The sequence below is a fragment of the Antennarius striatus genome, chromosome 9 (genome assembly GCF_040054535.1).
Source record: "Antennarius striatus isolate MH-2024 chromosome 9, ASM4005453v1, whole genome shotgun sequence".
In the NCBI taxonomy this organism is placed as follows: Eukaryota; Metazoa; Chordata; class Actinopteri; order Lophiiformes; family Antennariidae; genus Antennarius; species Antennarius striatus.
In genome coordinates, this window is record NC_090784.1 from 20707825 (window position 1) to 20724811 (window position 16987).

Consider the following 16987-nt stretch of genomic DNA (forward strand, 5'->3'; position numbering starts at 1 on the left):
TTTACGTTTATGTTTCTGAATATAAATAGAGTCTGAAATTCTTCAGTTGTGAAATTACTTTGTTCCTTTGGGATGTTCTACACCTACAATAATCACACCTTTGAACACACTCAGAAAAACCAGACAACCAAGAATAGAAATGACAACTCTTGTCCTGTGAAGAGTTGAAACGAAAGGTAATTAATTCCAGCTCAAAGCAAGACAAAGACATTTTCACACAAACCAGAAGAGCTTGTTCTAAAGACCTTTGGTTTGTTTGCAGTAATGAACTGCACCCGACGTCGCCTCCGTCAAATGTACAGTACATGGTCCTACATCAACACTGCACTCCGTGTTCAACACCGTGATGCAGTATCTTTGTCCTTTAGAAAAAAAACAACCCATCTACATTCTGCAGCACTGTCAAATGTAGGCGATCACTAAAGTAAGAAGGATTGATCCTAAATCATTTAAATTCAGCCTGTGGCTAAACATTGCTCGTTAAAAATACGGATTAGTTTGGGCTTTGCCACGTCAGGTACAACAATCTCACTCAGCCGTTGTGCGACTTGATGCGAGCAATAGTGAAACCGGTTGAACGAACGAAGGCTAACGGTTCACTGACAGGTAAATAAGATTAAAAATTGTAAAGGCTACGATCCTGTACTGTCCAGGTAGACACCGGTGGTGATAGGTGAGAACAGCTTCTCTATTGAGTACACAAGCACCTTAAATATTTACTTAACATTTTAGAAGAATGTTCGGGGGTGTGGCCCCAAGTGGGGTTATTTATTCTGAGATATTGGACATCCTGGAGATGATTAGCGCTTGAATTTGAGGTGTAGCCAAGAGATTATGTTTGCTTTGTGGTCATAGTGACACTAGCAATCAATATCTTATAGCAATCATTTCATCTAATAGCAATCAGTTAATCTTTGAGGGCAAATATACTCAAGGACTGCCTGAGATATCACCGTCACCAGGATGGGACGAACAGATTCAGTTTGGAGGTGTGGGAAGAAATCACAAGTTGTAGAAGAAAATGCGCACGATTTTCATTTGAATAATCAGTTTATTAATGAAAGTAAGGCCACTCTGGACTGTGCAGAATTCATAAAGAGAGCAGGAAGAACACAAAGTCACCTTGGTTGCATCTACACTACACTGATCACTGCTTTCTATTGCTGCTCAGCATATCCACACCAGACCGCAATCAAACATAAAAGAGTTTACATCGCTTACACAGGGCTTTTAAAAAAAAAGCTGAAATAGTAAATGATAGAGATTGTGAAAAGCACTCCGCACAGCAGATTGAAATAAGTCACAAGAAGGTTCCAGTTCACAACATCGATGCATCAGCATGCTTGATATTTTCTAGGCAAACACTGATCAGCATCATCTCAGTACATTCTCATATTAATAAGCTTCTTTGCCATGCATATATCTAATGTTGATATCAAGGTCCTATTAATGATGCTGAAATATGACTATTTTGACTGTGTGTGTGTGTTGCTAAGGCCAACGCTGAACATGAATTTACAACAAAATCAGATCCAATCGTCCATTCAAGGAAATAATGGGACTCTTTACTCTGAGCTCGTCTGATTGGGCGGAAACAACAAACAGCGACGATAGGATAAAAAGCTTCAGTAAAAAAAATGTGTTGTTTGAGATTCTTCGAACTCTCAACTGGAAGAGGCAATTAAAATATTCGCAAGATATGAAAAGCGCTACACACACACTCACACGTTCCAACTCCCCAGCAACACAGATTTTCATTCAGTCATCTTTGGTTTCAGGCTCGTTCTCTGACCGGTAGTCAAGCTGGGTTTTCCAGGGGTAACAATCAAATCGGTCACAGTAGCAGTGGGGGTGGGGGGCAAGAGGGGAGTCCACACGCAGAATTTGGACTCTGGTAGAAAGAATACGACAAAAAACGCACCTATTGTAACTTCATTAAAGACCTGGAGTCTCATCAAGGAGCGAAGAGCGATCACACTAAAGTTATGAGTCAGAATGAGAATAAATGTTTAAAAGAAGACAGCCTGCTCCTTCATAAGCTAATGATAAATGTTGCTATAGATGTAACATTTTCCGTTCTTTTTTTAAATTTGACGCCCGTTTTCAACGATCGCTTATCGTTCGAGGGGTCGAGGCTCACAACAGGACAACTCACATTGTCACCAGATAACCTCACACACGGCGAGCCCGCTGAGGAGATCGCAGTGCCCTCAGCACTGGGTGAAAACCAGTGCATTTCAAACTGTTCCAGACATTAAGCAGAAGAGAATCCTTCATCTCATCTGAAGCAAATACATTAAAAAAAAAAAAAAAAAAAAAAAAGAGACCTAAAGAGACATTTGTTAATGACCAGCGAGACCTAAAGCGATATTTGTTAATGATCAACAGCGATCCAATCCTCAGGATGTGCTTTGGGTGGATAGCTTGGATAAATTTGGCTTCTGTAACTCCAGGTTGGAACAGCATTTGTACAAATGGAGGATGGTGAGAGATTCACACGGTTGACTGAACATATAGAGACATTTTCATCGAATTACAGACCATATGAATCCACAAACAGAATGTGTAAATCCTTAACGTCAAGCAACACATGTTCCGTTTACATGTGGATCACAACCTTGCCTGAAGGCAGAAGACTCATCAGTCACAGAGAGCTGCTGTATTTAATAAGGAAGCACACAAAGAAAGTTATATATTCATTCAGAAATGCTTGAGGATATTGAAAGGATTTGAAGATTTGAAAGGCTATAATAAATGCTGCACAGGTGCTACCCATGTGGTGTACAGACACAAAATGATTTTGTATTTTCAAGTAACAAAATTATGCAAAACTTTAAAAATACACTTTGTACACAAACCAAACACAGAACTGCAGACAGATGGGATATGTGCCTTGTTTTGAAGCAGTAATGGCATCAATGATAAAGCAGATTCCTTCGTAGCAGCATCACTTGCTCGGGTATTCATTGGCGTCGAGACACACTGTTGTGATCCAGCATGATTCCTGAAGGTCACGGATTCTTCTCCGCCCAGCCCAATATTCTAAATTAAGTAAGGTAGGAGTAAAATGGTAAGAAGCACAAGATTCTAAGGCATCATGAGGCTGAACCAGCGACCACTGCGCTGTAGATGTATAAACTCATAGAGTCCAACTTTTACCCACTTTACTCATCCTCCTGTAGAAGAAGAATCGAGGCGGAGAGTCGTCACTAAGAGCCGAGAATCCGTCCATCAAAATGTTTTTGTGTTAAATCAGAAGTTACCCACTATCCACAGGCTGTATGAACACTCTTCCACAGAAAGCACTTCCATCTCAATCTGGCAAAGACAAGCTTGACATGAGCAAAAAACTCCAGGCCACTGAGGTAAGAACCCCACCCCCCTCCAAATTAAGTCATGGAAGAGCGGAATATGATTAGTGGTCTCTTTGGGAGAGGTGACATTCATTTTCTCAAAGGCCTTTTTGTCAGCATTACGCTCCGACTTTATTTTCAAGTTTGTCGGCAGGAGGCTGTGATATGGTGGGTGGATGGAGGCCGTCTTCAGTACCGATGTAGACAGTGATGTTGGTGTAGAGCTGCAGATATTCCCGTGAAACGATCTCGTATTCGGCCGTATTCATGCCGTCTAGCTTCCAGGTCTGTCGTGTCTTGGCCAGCATGTTGAACCTTTAAGAGCATGAAGCAGAAGATATTGTCCTCTGAATATTGTATTTCACATTTATATGCATTTAAATCATAAGGTCACGGGCTCGTTCCCTGTACCTCTTTGGGTTGACGTCATTTCCTTCATCCAGCTTGTGTTTGATCATCTTGTAGCGGCCGACATTCAGTGACGGACGGGTGATGTACATCCCCGCCAGAGATACTCTAAGAAGATGAGAAACAAACGTCAGTAGATTAGAGAGTCCCGCCGGATCTAAACCCTCTCCTGCTGTACTTCAACCCTGGGGAATCTCGCCTTTGTTGTTCTCACCTGGCTCCAATATCATCATCCTCTCCACCCCAGCCCCAGTAATTGTTGGGAAAGCCGTTCATTTTGAGGTAGTGCAGTGGCGTCAGAGCGGACACTCCTCCAAAGTACATCTTGTATGGAAGCCTGGAGAGGATTGATGAGCACATAACATTAGTAGATATTTCAGGTACACTTCAAATAAGATGTGTCGGTGGGTCTCTTAACATAACGCAAAGAAATGACATACTTGTAGCCAAATTTGTCCATGGCGATGGCTGAATGCTTCGGGTTGGAGTCGCAGGTGTAGGTGTTGCGATCGTCCTCTGGAATGAGGTCCACATCGTGAAAGAAGATGCAGTCCCAGTCCTCTTCTCTCATGGCCTCACGGAAACCAACATTCATCAGCTTGGCCCGGTTGAAAGTGTAGTTTCCAGCCTGCAAAAAAAAAAAAATCATTAGAATCAACAATAAGACTGGAGATCAAGTGCTGAGGAGTAAGCAAGAATGAATTTAAGCAGCTAAGCAGATTACACCCTCTGATCCACTTAAGTGTCATTCTGTCACATGCATGTCCACTAAGTGCCCACTAGATGGCGCTGTTCCACTGGCCAGAAGTTCTTTGAGTCATAAATAGAAGTACTCTATTACCTTATCTTATAACGCTCTATGAATATTTAAATCAGACCAGTTGAAATCAACACAACATCAAATGGGTAACTTAGTTTAACTAAAGTAACCATGACTTATTTCTCGTATTCACACTTTCCTTTAATATGACACTGGGTGTTTCTCACCTGGTGGATGATGTAAATTCCATACTGAAGCTGTTGTCGCTGCAGAAAAGGATGCAGGTAGTAGAGCAGGAACTTCAGGTGGTGTTCTCTGTGTCTGTGGGGAATGACGATGGCCGTCTTATGCCTCGCCTCACAGTCTGGCGGCCTGTAGTGTCCGCCGCGTACCACCATGGGATTTTTCCTCTCGACCTCTTCTAGTCTGAGCCCTGATGGGAATCTCACGTGGATCGGCCCACCTGTAAGCACAAATACATCTGCTGTCATCACCATTAAGAGACAGTAGGAAATGAGTATGCTGTCATTATCTGCTAGGGAACAAAAATGTTTGATGAACCGAAGACATAATCCGATTGCAAGAATGATCATTTGAATGTAGAGTCTTTTTGTTGAGTCAGGTATGCTGAAATACACTTTTTAAGTCACAGGCTTCAGAGTTATGGCAGCTTGCAGTCGTTTGCAACACAGAGATTAAAACACCTTCCTGCCTCAAAATCCATGTAGCAAGATTCACATTTCCAAACCTGCGTTTCTACCTATGGCTGATGGAGAGAACATTTAACACCTTCTTTTACTATATAATGAAATCAGTGCTTTTATGTGAGTGCATTTATGTGACAGTAGATTGAACATTGTTTGAACAGCTGGTCAGACAATCTGAGGATGCCCCCCCCCCCAGTCCTGAATTGTAAAGACAGAAACCAGTAATACGAAGGAATGAGAAAACGAGGATAAAACTAGATTAAAATACAGGAAGAATAAAAGCCCGTTTGTCACCTGAACCCTGAAATTCGATCTCCAAAACAACAGCGGTTCCTGTTTTACCATTTCAGAATCATGACACCGAATCTTAATAACTGAATTGAAATATAAAACATTTCGAACAACACAGACACAGGATACTGTTAAAATGAGACCCGAAATGCAGTTGAGGCATTTCAACCGGGTCTGTTTCACTGGGGAAAAATCCCTAAAACCTGATCCAAACCTCCGGGAATTTTCTATTCATTTCCTGTTATCGGAGCGAATGTTCAGCATTACCTCAATAGCAAGTATTTATTACCATTTCCAAACAAAAGTTGTCCATACGACGTGGCTCAGTTGACAGGGTGTGGTTTAAAATTAGTGATTGTGATGTGGCAAGCAGAAAGGGGGAGAGGTAAGCTTACTTTGACAAAGCATCCTACCTACACTGAACAAACACCGAGCAGGATACGGAGTGCGTGAAAAGAACAAATACAAACAGGCAATTCACAAGGCCCACATAATACCCCCTAAACTGTTAATCCTATCTGACGTTATTCAGTGGTTGGACTTTGAGCAGTTGTCATTAAGCAAACTGAGATCAATGTGGTCAGAAGAGCCAAAGCTAAACGTCCGGGTCAACCTCCTCTCAAAGGCCACAATTGATTTTTAAACCTCAGGAAGACCCACAGTGGCAGGGTGCAATACAATTTAAATTAAGTTTGCAGGTTTTCATGAACATATCCTGTGATAAAATGGATAACTGCGAGTAAAGGAGACTTTATTGCAACAATGAATGTGGTTCTTTCAGTGGAAAATTAAACAGCAAAAAGTCAAAAATGCAAATTTAAGGAACACGTCAATTGATCAACTCACCAATTTTCCAATTTCTGACTGTTGATATTAATGTAAATGGTAAGTTCAGTGTGTTTGCTTGCTTTTTGCGCCATTAGCTCACTTCCCTGTTTGTCCAAGTCACATTTTTTTTCTTTCCTCTTTTGGCGACGCATCAAAGAAAACTAAAGACGGTGGACTGACCAAACAACAGTAACATTAAATGGGACACCAACCAAACCATGTTGAAAAGCATGCTGGGTGTAACAGAAACATGTCCTACATTTGCATAATCAGCTGATCAAAATGGACATTACGATCTGATATGATCATAATGAAGCACGACTCGCCAGTGTTTCACCAAATAACAACACAACCCATTAGCTTGACTGTTATTGGAAATCCATGGAAGCAGTTAAGTACTTATTTTTATAGCTGCTGAAATACCCGAAAGAGCAGATGATGATGCAGAGAAATTCATTTCTAAAAGTACCCCCTGTCTTTAAGAGCGTGATGGAACTTCAGTGACAGTCTGATCAATTATGAAAGAACAAAAAAGACTTGAACACTCACTTATAAGAGGCGACGTCTTAGGACAGTAGGGTATGTCCTCTCCATTGCTGTTAACTTTGGAAAGGTGGGAGAGGTTGGCATATACATCCCCTCCGACAGCTGCCGTGTGATTGCGGCCCAAAGTGGGGTCAGCCTTACGGAAGATGCGGATGAAATAAGACACCCTCTTCTGGTATCCCTCTCGGGACAGCAGTGCCATGACAACCAACTGGATGCCCAGGAACATGAAAAGATAGCGCCATTTGGAGTAGATGCTGGACATGGCGATTGCTCTGCGTCTTCAAAGGCAGCAGATGTTGGGGAGAAGGTGCTTTGGAAAGTCTGGTCAATTCTGGATTCACCCAACTGTCAGCGATTTAACACTGGTGATGCCACGTCTTGCTGAGCGGACAATCAAGGAAGATGATTGTCAATGATGAATATGGTGAAAACCGGTTTTGGAGCTGTACCCATTAAAAATTAACTACTTCCTGTATGATATGAAAACAATCACTGAGTGTGAATGTGATTGAAAGTGTGAAAAGTCACTGCAAGCAATGGTTCATGTAATCATCTGTGGCAAAATAATAAGTATGAAAACCAAGCAAGCAAAGTAAAAAAAAAACAAATTGACAAAAGTAACACAAAAAGGCACTTTTGGTAGACTTTGATTGGAAAAAAAGCACCAAGCAGAAAAAAAATAGAAAGATACTCTAAAACAAGGAGAAAAACTTGTCTGCTTTTCGTTTTCACTGCATTCCTTGCTGCAAGTCACTCCGTGGAAAATATCTCCAAACTTGACTGCTGGTCCAATTTGTGATTAGCATTGGGCAGTAATGCCGGTACCACATCATGTGGTTTCACCCCCCCTGAATTCCATTCGTTGCCCCATGAAGCTGGACCTTCGCTGGTGTCTCTCACCCACTCTCTCGCTCACTCTCCCGTCCTCCCTTTGTGAGCTTTATGCTGCCTCCTGTTCTCCCTCATGTTCTCTCCTGAGGGAGGCCTCTGCAACGATAGCCGCCATGACAAAAGGGAGCATAAGCAGGCGTATAGGACCCTTCACTTTACAGAGGATTAGACGGCTCACGTAGACTCTCTGCCCGACTGGCTGTGCAGACAGGGGGAATTGGACCCTGAGCAGTGTGGGAGGAGTGGTCACAGTTGTGTGTATGTGTATGTTGGTGACTGTGTATTTGTTAAGAGGAGGGGTTCAGCTCAGAGAGAAAAAGAACTGGGGGAGGCAATTGACTGAGTGGAGGAGGAGAGTTTGGATTTCCACAGCTATTGTCCTGCAATCCACAGTGATGACTCCTCAAGCGTGTTCCCGGATTGCTATCCACCAAGATGGATTATAAAAACTAGATCAATCCTTCCAGCACGACTCTGGAAAAACAAAACACAGAAAAGAGTGAAGAACAGTTGCATTCAATGCACCCTTTGGTTCAAACTGTTGACATCAGTGATTTTGCATTGCGTGATCATATCCATACAATGACTAATTGTGTGCAGAACAAGGCAGACAAATGGATTGTGTTTATTTACATGGAGAGTCAACAATACAGCTGGACAACCTGGACTAATCAGGCCCAGCGTGGGCTTCAGGATTCCCCAGAGAAGCCTGCTGCCTACAGAGGACAGCAGACAGGAAGCAGAGCACAGGGATATAGATAAATCTTGCTACCTACACATAGATCTCAGTGCTGCTTTTGTCGTGATTTGCTGCAATGTCGTGTTGTCCTTGTATAACGGTCTGTTGCATTATCAGACACATCCTCAGACGCAAATCAATTAGCACTTGTTAAAGTAACCCAACGCAGACTGCTAATCCTAATCCCGCTCAAAACTAGGAGACTGAAGATTCAGAATGAGAAGGACAGAAAAATTTTTAGACTCACCTGCACATGATGCCATCACTAATTTTATAACTTTATGTGCAGTGTACCAAATAAAAATTATAAAACCCCAGGAAACTGCTATGTCTCCCAGTGTAGGCAGACATGAAATCAAAATATCCATTTTTTTGGTAATTTAAACATCTCTGGGATGGATGCATTTGTGTTTTGCAATGCTATTATTTATATCATCTCTACATTTCCTTAAAAACTTTTTTACAAAATATTCTTACAAAAAAAAAGCCCGTTTTGATGCTCTTTAAAGAAAATGTTTAGCAGCCCTTAGCATGTCATGGTCAAGAAATGAAAAAGTGCACAAATAAGGCAGCAACAAAATAAACATGACAAATTCAAACTCAATGAACTATACAGCGGACTCGTTACTGCATTTTGCTTTGACAGCTGACTGGGGGTTTTCAGTTCAGGGAGCATTAAGGGTTTTCTCTAAGCGCATACGTGGATCAAACAGGAGGGGAGAATCTCCCTTCATGAGCAGATGGAGAAGTGATCCCTCTCACTTTGCCTGGCCCCTATAGATTATAGATATGACTTACAAAGCTCATGCCATACAGACTTGGGTTGATCCTGCAGTGGAGATATTTATCGCACTGCTTGGAAATGTAATTCAGAAAACAAAAGTGACCTAAAAATAAATTTAAAAAAGCAGTAATCTTCAGTGGCTGAGACATGTTTGCTAGCTGAATACAGATGATTACACATAAGAGAACAAAGCATATACTGTATTTCATTGATATGGTGTGCAAATTGAAGCTTTGAGATGATTCAGTGTCATGTACATAAATATATCACAATGAACTGAAAAGTTCTGTGACACACCCTCACAATTCAACCACACCTCAGAACCGTATTCTTCTGTAAGGTGATATACAAAGATCTTAACAAAGGGAAGATGAGATAAGTCGGGTGTATTTCAGTGCTTCAGACCCATCTTGTTTTTGAGGTGTCAAATAGAGTGAGAGAACCGCCTTTAACAAAGTCTAAGGCTCTTGATTTACTTCTTTTTTCCTGTTGCGTAAACTGCAATGGATGAGGAGCAAACTAAAGAGCTGAGGGATAAGCAAACTAAAAGACATTGGAGGAGGGAGGGGGGGAGAAGGAAAGCAGCCAACAGCCTGGTTACACATGTTCTTTTTTATTTCATTGTCTGTGCTGCACGAATGTACTTTCTACTTTCAGAATTTTAAAAAGCCAGGCCTTGTATTTAATACTAAGACCTGGGAGCTCTTTCTCCGTCTCTCTTCGTTTCTTTTCTACTTCATTGTGCAGTGCGCTCTTTAAACACTGATGGCACATAATGGCTGACAAATAGGACATTTTCTTTTCTGCCCATGGGGCATTAATATTACATATATATGGTATGTTCACATGCATGCTTGCGCACATGAATGAATGCATGTGGAAACAACAGAGCTAGCATGGGGGGCTTTGAATCAATGGGGGTCTAAGTATGGGAGTATATTTAGATCATTGTCAAGGGAATATGCAGGCTTATAGCCAGCACTGCTTTTTCAATCCAGAAGGAATAGCATACAACATAGTCCATAGACAGGCATAGTAGCCCTGGGCAACCACAGCAAGCTTTACCAAAACAAACATTCCTGCATTTTCTATTGGCCCTGAAAATACTCTTCCATTCCCATTTGTCCTCGGCAACTGTTAACACATCCTAGAGGTGATCACAAGTATTTATACACAAATCATCACACTTTAAACATCGTCCTTCATTCATTGCTTACTGTGATTTATTTCACAGTTGGAGGTAATCTGAGCCGGGAATTCCAGGCACAGCTGGTTTGCATGAAACGAGAACAGACCAGAAATGTCTTTACAGCCGACTTCAGCACTTTTTCGCTTTTGAAAATTGGAAGAATCTGCCTCAAGAGATACATTCCTGTTAAAAAGTTACCACACTACACTGTTGAATTTTTAAATCCCGAGGCAGCGTGTAACACAATTAGTAAATGTAAAGCTAAAAATGTTTTAAATATCCAGATTAATTGAGAGCTGACAAACACAAGGGAAGCGCTCAGGAATATTTTTATGCATAAAGAAACCCAGACCACAGTCAGGTAAAAGCCTCGACCTCTTGACCGCAATGAAGCACAAATCTCTGCATCTGTATTAGAAGATGATGCTTTTGCATTTGCCAAAGAGTGTCATTGATGCTGTATGAGCAAGCCTATCAAGGATGAGCGAGGACATCCCAGTCTGAAATTTGTGACCTTTAAAATCTGCTCAACCCTTACCGCTTTTCCTGCAGGATAGTCAAACAAATTTCTTTTGCTTTGGCACAAAGACTCTCTCTAGGATTTTAACCATGGACAGCTAAAAACAACTGACGCACACAGTTACACTTCCCAAAGAGTGAATCCTGGATCTCATTTTTGTGACAAACTCAACCTTATCTATAACCGGAGGTGTGGCAGTACATTATGTCTTCTTACAGAGCCGTAAAAGGAACAATTAAATGTAGTGCATGAGTTTCAGTGTCAAATAACTGGGAAGCTGTCATTATATACAGAAAACGAGTTTCGGAGAGTTTCTGAATAATTCTATCTAACATGTGCTTAACTAATCAGCATGTCTAATGATTTACAGAAAAGGCAAAGATATAAAAGCTGATACAAGCCAACTAACAAAAAACTGGTCCATAAGTCAAAAGTGATAAGTGATACTGCCATGCATGATACACACATGGCAGTGTCACTTACATAAAGAGTTTATTGGTACATTGGTGTATGCAGTGGAATGCAATTCCTTCAGACATACATAAAACACAATAGAGTTAATATGTTAACAAGTGTTATAGTCTCATGAGAAATGCCAAAGAAGAACGTCCACTAGTCAGGATGAAAAGAATAACACAGATGATGGACACAAAATGATTCAAGTCACTGAAGAGAAACACAATAGGACTCACGTCATTAAAAATGTGAAGTGTTATCAAAAATTTTAAACAAAAAATGCGGAAAGGCTACCAGCTACCTGAAAAAGACATCCAGAAGTTTTGAAAGGTTGCATCTGATGTTAAAAGTTTAAATAAAAACAATTAAAAACTGTAATCCTTGTCCTGAAACATGTTTCTACTGTGTTGTTTGAGATGGCTGGCATTCGAATACAGGTTACACAGCTAAATGCTATGATGAATCTTGCATAATATCAGCTCATAGTAGACTTCTGTCCCATTAGCCTGGAATAAAAGCATTAATATTATGATGACTTTTTAGCTACTTAATGTGACACCTTTACAAATGCATCTTAAATCTTCAGATCTGTTCACAAACACAATGGCCAGAGCCAGCAAAAGACCAATATGGTATACAGTGTGCAAGTTTTGGTGTCAGCAAACTTGCAAACATTTGCTCACCAACACATTAAGGCAGCGTTCTAATACTGATGTTTGATATTCAACAGTCAAGATCTGGGGATCACATCAGTGCTTTCAGACTGAGCTGCTTTAGACAACAAGTGAGGCAACCCAGAGCTGTCGATGATATCATCAATCAAAGGTAAATGATTTACTTTTAAGGTTAACATTAGATAGCATACTGATATAAATAGATGTTAATGGATCCTAAAAGGGATGGAAGGACAAAATCACTTAATCTTCCACAATCTAGATCTTACAACAGAGCTAAAATCCCCTAAATGGATTCGAAGGGACCTCTGATTGAACTTGTTTTAAAGCTGGCTGGAAAATAGGTTGAAGCCATTCCCCAAAACTGTAAGGATCTGGGAGTATGCTAATTAACAACCCAGCTTTTCAGCTAGCTCAAGATACAGGACAAACAAATTAAACCTGGAAAGGTGTTGCCAGCAGACTGAAGTTCTGACACAAGAACATGCCTTCTGTTTTGTTTGCTTCAAATGAGATAAAGTAAACATTCTTTATATAAAACAAAATTAGTCTTAAATACACAAAAGGGCTAAGGAAAAAACACAGATTGTATTTGTTCAAACAGACCATTTCTCTCAAGCACCAACCAAGCAAGATCGGCCAGTAGGATAATATGCAAACACGCCCTGAACCGAACAGGTAACTTGACAACGCATGCCTGCTTCCCTGTCATGGCAACCTCTCCTGAGCACTGGCCATTTACTGTGGGTACAGCTGGTGCATGTCCCTATGGCTGTTCCCTTGAGTACAACTCCGACAGAACAGACTATTGAGGAAAGCCGAAAAAACACCACATCAATCTTTAACTTCCTCTCTCTGCTGATTCAGCATGTGGGTGCATATGCAGTCTCCATAGCACATTGTTCATCTGCAGCTACCACAAACCCACCAGAGACAGTAAGCTGCAAATTTAGATGCAACAACCATGGTGATAAGGAAACCCCCAAGGGACCAGACACACACAACAAACCTGGTGCAACAACCTATACTAGAGAAAAGGAAGTTAACACCAAACCTCCTGCAATATTTTGCAAGTTTATACAATATGAAACGGCAAAAAACTAAGAACACTGATTTTCTACTGTTTTTCTACATGATGGACAAAGACAGCAAAGGACAGGAACTCTGAAGAGTCTGACATCTGATACAAACTCCTAAACTGATGTATACAGTAATCAGCTTTATAAAAAAAAGCATTTTCCAGCTCGAGTCCACACTGGAGAAATAAAGTTTGTTATTTTAAATTCATAAGTAGATTCTTATTGCCGATTGCTTATTTACTGTGAAGGATTGAAAGTGTCCTGTGACATTCTCTTCAACACAGAAGAATGTTTGTTAAATTTACACACAAGATGAAGATTGGGTGAATGGAGTGCATCATTATTCAATAACCCTCTGGTAGATATCCAAAATGTTTTAAAACACTTAAAAAGCTAATTTTGTCCTTCCTTATATCTATTAAGTGAAACAAGAAAGATGTAGTCCGATCACAGACCTTATAATAAGAATTTTATGGATTTATGGTGCAAAACATTAGTTCAGGCATTACAAGAGTAAAGACATATATAGCTGCCTTTTGCAATATAAACTGCCATCACCATAAAATCACTGTCATTAGTACGAGCCAGTGGAACAAGTACCTGGCAGTTTGAAAGGAATGTTAAACTACTGGTGACACCAACTGATCTGATCAGTACAGATGTTCAACAAATACAACAAGGACAATTTTTTATTGCTTCCACGGCTCCCAGTCTGCACCTGGTCAAATGTATATTTAGTTACAGTACTATCATAGATGTACATTTACACAGTTGATTAAAATATTTAAAATCATTCCTTGTCATACATATGCAGAGAGAACAGTACCATGCTCCAACAAGAAAGACCACTTCGTCACACGAAACAGATTGTTCATGGATCTTTACAACCATTCTAAACATACATGTCTTAACATGTATTCATAAGATCTGAATGCATAGACCCAGTTCTAAAGTAATTCAAGCTATTGATCCTGTCCTTTGTCATATCATGTGCAATTTTGTTCTTTTTTTGTCACGTGTTATTTGTGTACCATGTAAACGTCTGCAGCGACTGAATGTTGACTGTGGATATTTACAAAATGCAGTAACATGTAATTTTTTTTGAGTCACGGACGATGACATATATTGACTCTTATCAAGACTGTCTTAACTGTAATGAGACATCACTGATAACTTTCCAGCTGTAATTTTTAGACAACTATTTTTACGGCTAAAACAAGAGCAGCCGTGCCGTTCTGTCACCCTCCTGCTCAGCCTTAAACAGACGGACAGTTCGGGTGGGGGAAGGGGGATCGGGGTTGCCATACAGAACCTTTTGTTCCGCACAGGAGGGTATTTATGAAAACTTAAAACGGACTAAAAAGAGGATGTGAAACCTGCACATAAAACAGTAACACATTTTCAGCAGTCCCTGACATCCTAACGGCGAAGTAGTCGCAGGCGAATTAAAGAGTAGTTAGTCATTAATAAATAAAGTTCTTGCTATGAAACGTATTAAATCGAGTGTTTACGTAGCTCTTGGTGTCTTTAAGCGACGGGGAGGCTAACTTTCAAGTGTTTCGTTCACAAGCTAAAAGTTGTGAAACAAAAAATGGAAAAGTACCGTAACTGAGATAACGTTGAACATTAGCCAAAACTACGTGGATTTTTATTAATAAAAGAAAATAAAATCAGTTTAAACGTAAACTGTGTCACATTAGAGACAAACTGGTGTCTACTTCACAATTTTTTTACGTCGCTGCTACAGTCACGAGCATCGGAAGGGGAAGCTAACGTTACATTAATCGGTCTTTCAACAGTTTTTTTATTTCACATGTTTACCGCAAACAAAAGACAATAAATCTCACCTTTAGATGCCGTTAACGCCGCACAGGAGAATGTCGTCACCTAAACTCTGACATGTTGTGACAGAATACACAAACCGAACCAAGCTAGCCGCAGATGTTTCGGTCACCTGGCTAGCTAGCAACGCGCGACACGGGCACAAACATTATTTATTAGTTTTGTTCTTACCAAACGGATTCTTTGGTTCACTTTATCGACCAAGTCGCTGTCAGAGGCTGATTTCTCCTTCACAGACTTTACATACTTTGGTTTTCAGATATGTTCTGAAGTTGGTTCTGCTCGGACGTGAGTCAGAGAAGCGAATGAGCAGAGTTCATGTAACGCAACACTTTTCTCCTCCCCTCCGCTGGAACCCAGACAGACGGTTCACGATAGAAGGCACGTTTTCCTCAAAATTTGGACGTCATTACGTCATCACGGCGTCATGAATGACGGCGGTAACATACTGTATACAGTACAGGTAGGGTCGTAGTGCAAAGGAAAAGAGTGGATGGCCCTGAGAAGAGGCCCCCTCACTCCATACTCCCACAGTATTTCCCACAGTATATCCCTGGGGACACGATCATATGCCTTCTCCAAGTCCACAAAACACATGTAGACTGGATGGGCATACTCCCAAGCCCCCTCTAGGATCCCTGTGAGAGTAAAAAGCTGGTCCGTTGTTCCACGACCAGGACGGAACCCACATTGTTCCTCCTCAATCTGAGGCTCGACAATCGGCCGGACCCTCCTTTCCAGCACCTTGGAGTAAACTTTCCCAGGGAGGCTGAGGAGTGTGATGCCCCTGTAATTGGCACACACCCTCTGGTCCCCCTTTTTAAAAAGAGGAACCACCACCCCAGTCTGCCACTCTTTCGGCACTGTCCCAGATTTCCACGCAATGTTAAAGAGGCGTGTCATCCACGACAGCCCCTCAACACCCAGAGCCTTCAGCATTTCCGGGCGAATCTCATCAATACCCGGGGCTTTGCCACCGTGCAGTTGTTTAACTACCTCGGTGACTTCGCCCCGAGAGATTGACTCTGATCCCCCATCATCCTCCAGCTCTGCCTCTGCAACAGAGGACGGGTCAGTTGGGGTAGTTGGATTCAGGAGTTCCTCAAAGTGTTCCTTCCACCGACCGACAACCTCCTCAGTCGAGGTCAACAGTGTCCCATCTTTGCTGTATACAGCTTGGATGGTTCCCCGTTTCCCCCTCCTGAGGTGTCGGACAGTCCTCCAGAACAACTTTGGTGCCGTCCGATAGTCCTTCTCCATGGCCTCTCCGAACTCCTCCCACACCCTCTGTTTTGCCTCCATCACAGCCGAGGCTGCAGTCCTTTTGGCCTGTCGGTACCCTGCAACTGCTTCAGGAGTCCCCAGGGACAACATGCCCCTGAAGGCCTCCTTCTTTAGTCGGACGGCTTCCCTGACCACCGGGGTCCACCACGGTGTTCGAGGGTTACCGCCCCTTGAGGCACCCAAGACCTTGAGACCACAGCTCTCAGCTGCAGCTTCAGCAATGGAAGCTTTGAACATCGACCATTCAGGTTCAATGCCCCCAGCCTCCACAGGGATGCACGAGAAGCTCCTTCGGAGGTGTGAATTGAAGGCCTCACGGACAGAGTCCTCCTCCAGACGTTCCCAGTTCACCCGCACTACTCGTTTGGGCTTACCAGGTCTATCCAAAGGTTTCCTCCGCCAACGGACCCAACTCACCACCAGGTGGTGATCAGTTGACAGCTCTGCCCCTCTCTTCACCCGAGTGTCCAAAACACACGGTCGAAGATCAGATGATACGATCACAAGATCAATCATTGACCTCCGACCCAGGGTGCTCTGGTACCAGGTACACTTATGAGCATCCTTGTGTTCGAACATGGTGTTAGTTATGAACAATCCGTGACTAGCACAGAAGTCCAACAACACAACACC

The 16987-nt window shown here is 41.9% G+C and overlaps 1 protein-coding gene across 2 annotated transcripts; it reads right to left on the reverse strand.

Moving 5' to 3' along the window:
• Window positions 1-964: 964 nt before the first annotated feature.
• On the reverse strand, window positions 965-15385 carry si:dkey-199f5.8 (beta-1,4-galactosyltransferase 3). 2 transcript variants are annotated; one of them, XR_011037081.1, is made up of 8 exons: window positions 15242-15385; window positions 6897-8261; window positions 4749-4984; window positions 4202-4389; window positions 3976-4098; window positions 3765-3869; window positions 3164-3668; window positions 965-3042 (listed from the first exon to the last, which is right to left on the reverse strand). XR_011037081.1 is itself a non-coding variant. In XM_068323956.1 (7 exons), the coding sequence occupies exons 2-7, from the start codon at window positions 7156-7158 to the stop codon at window positions 3473-3475; spliced, it is 1110 nt and encodes a 369-aa protein (XP_068180057.1). In that variant the 5' UTR covers window positions 7159-8261; window positions 15242-15385; the 3' UTR covers window positions 968-3472. The 2 variants fall into 2 exon arrangements, 1 of the variants encoding a protein (XP_068180057.1); XM_068323956.1 differs by having other exon boundaries at window positions 968-3668.
• Between the last annotated feature and the right edge of the window lie 1602 nt (window positions 15386-16987).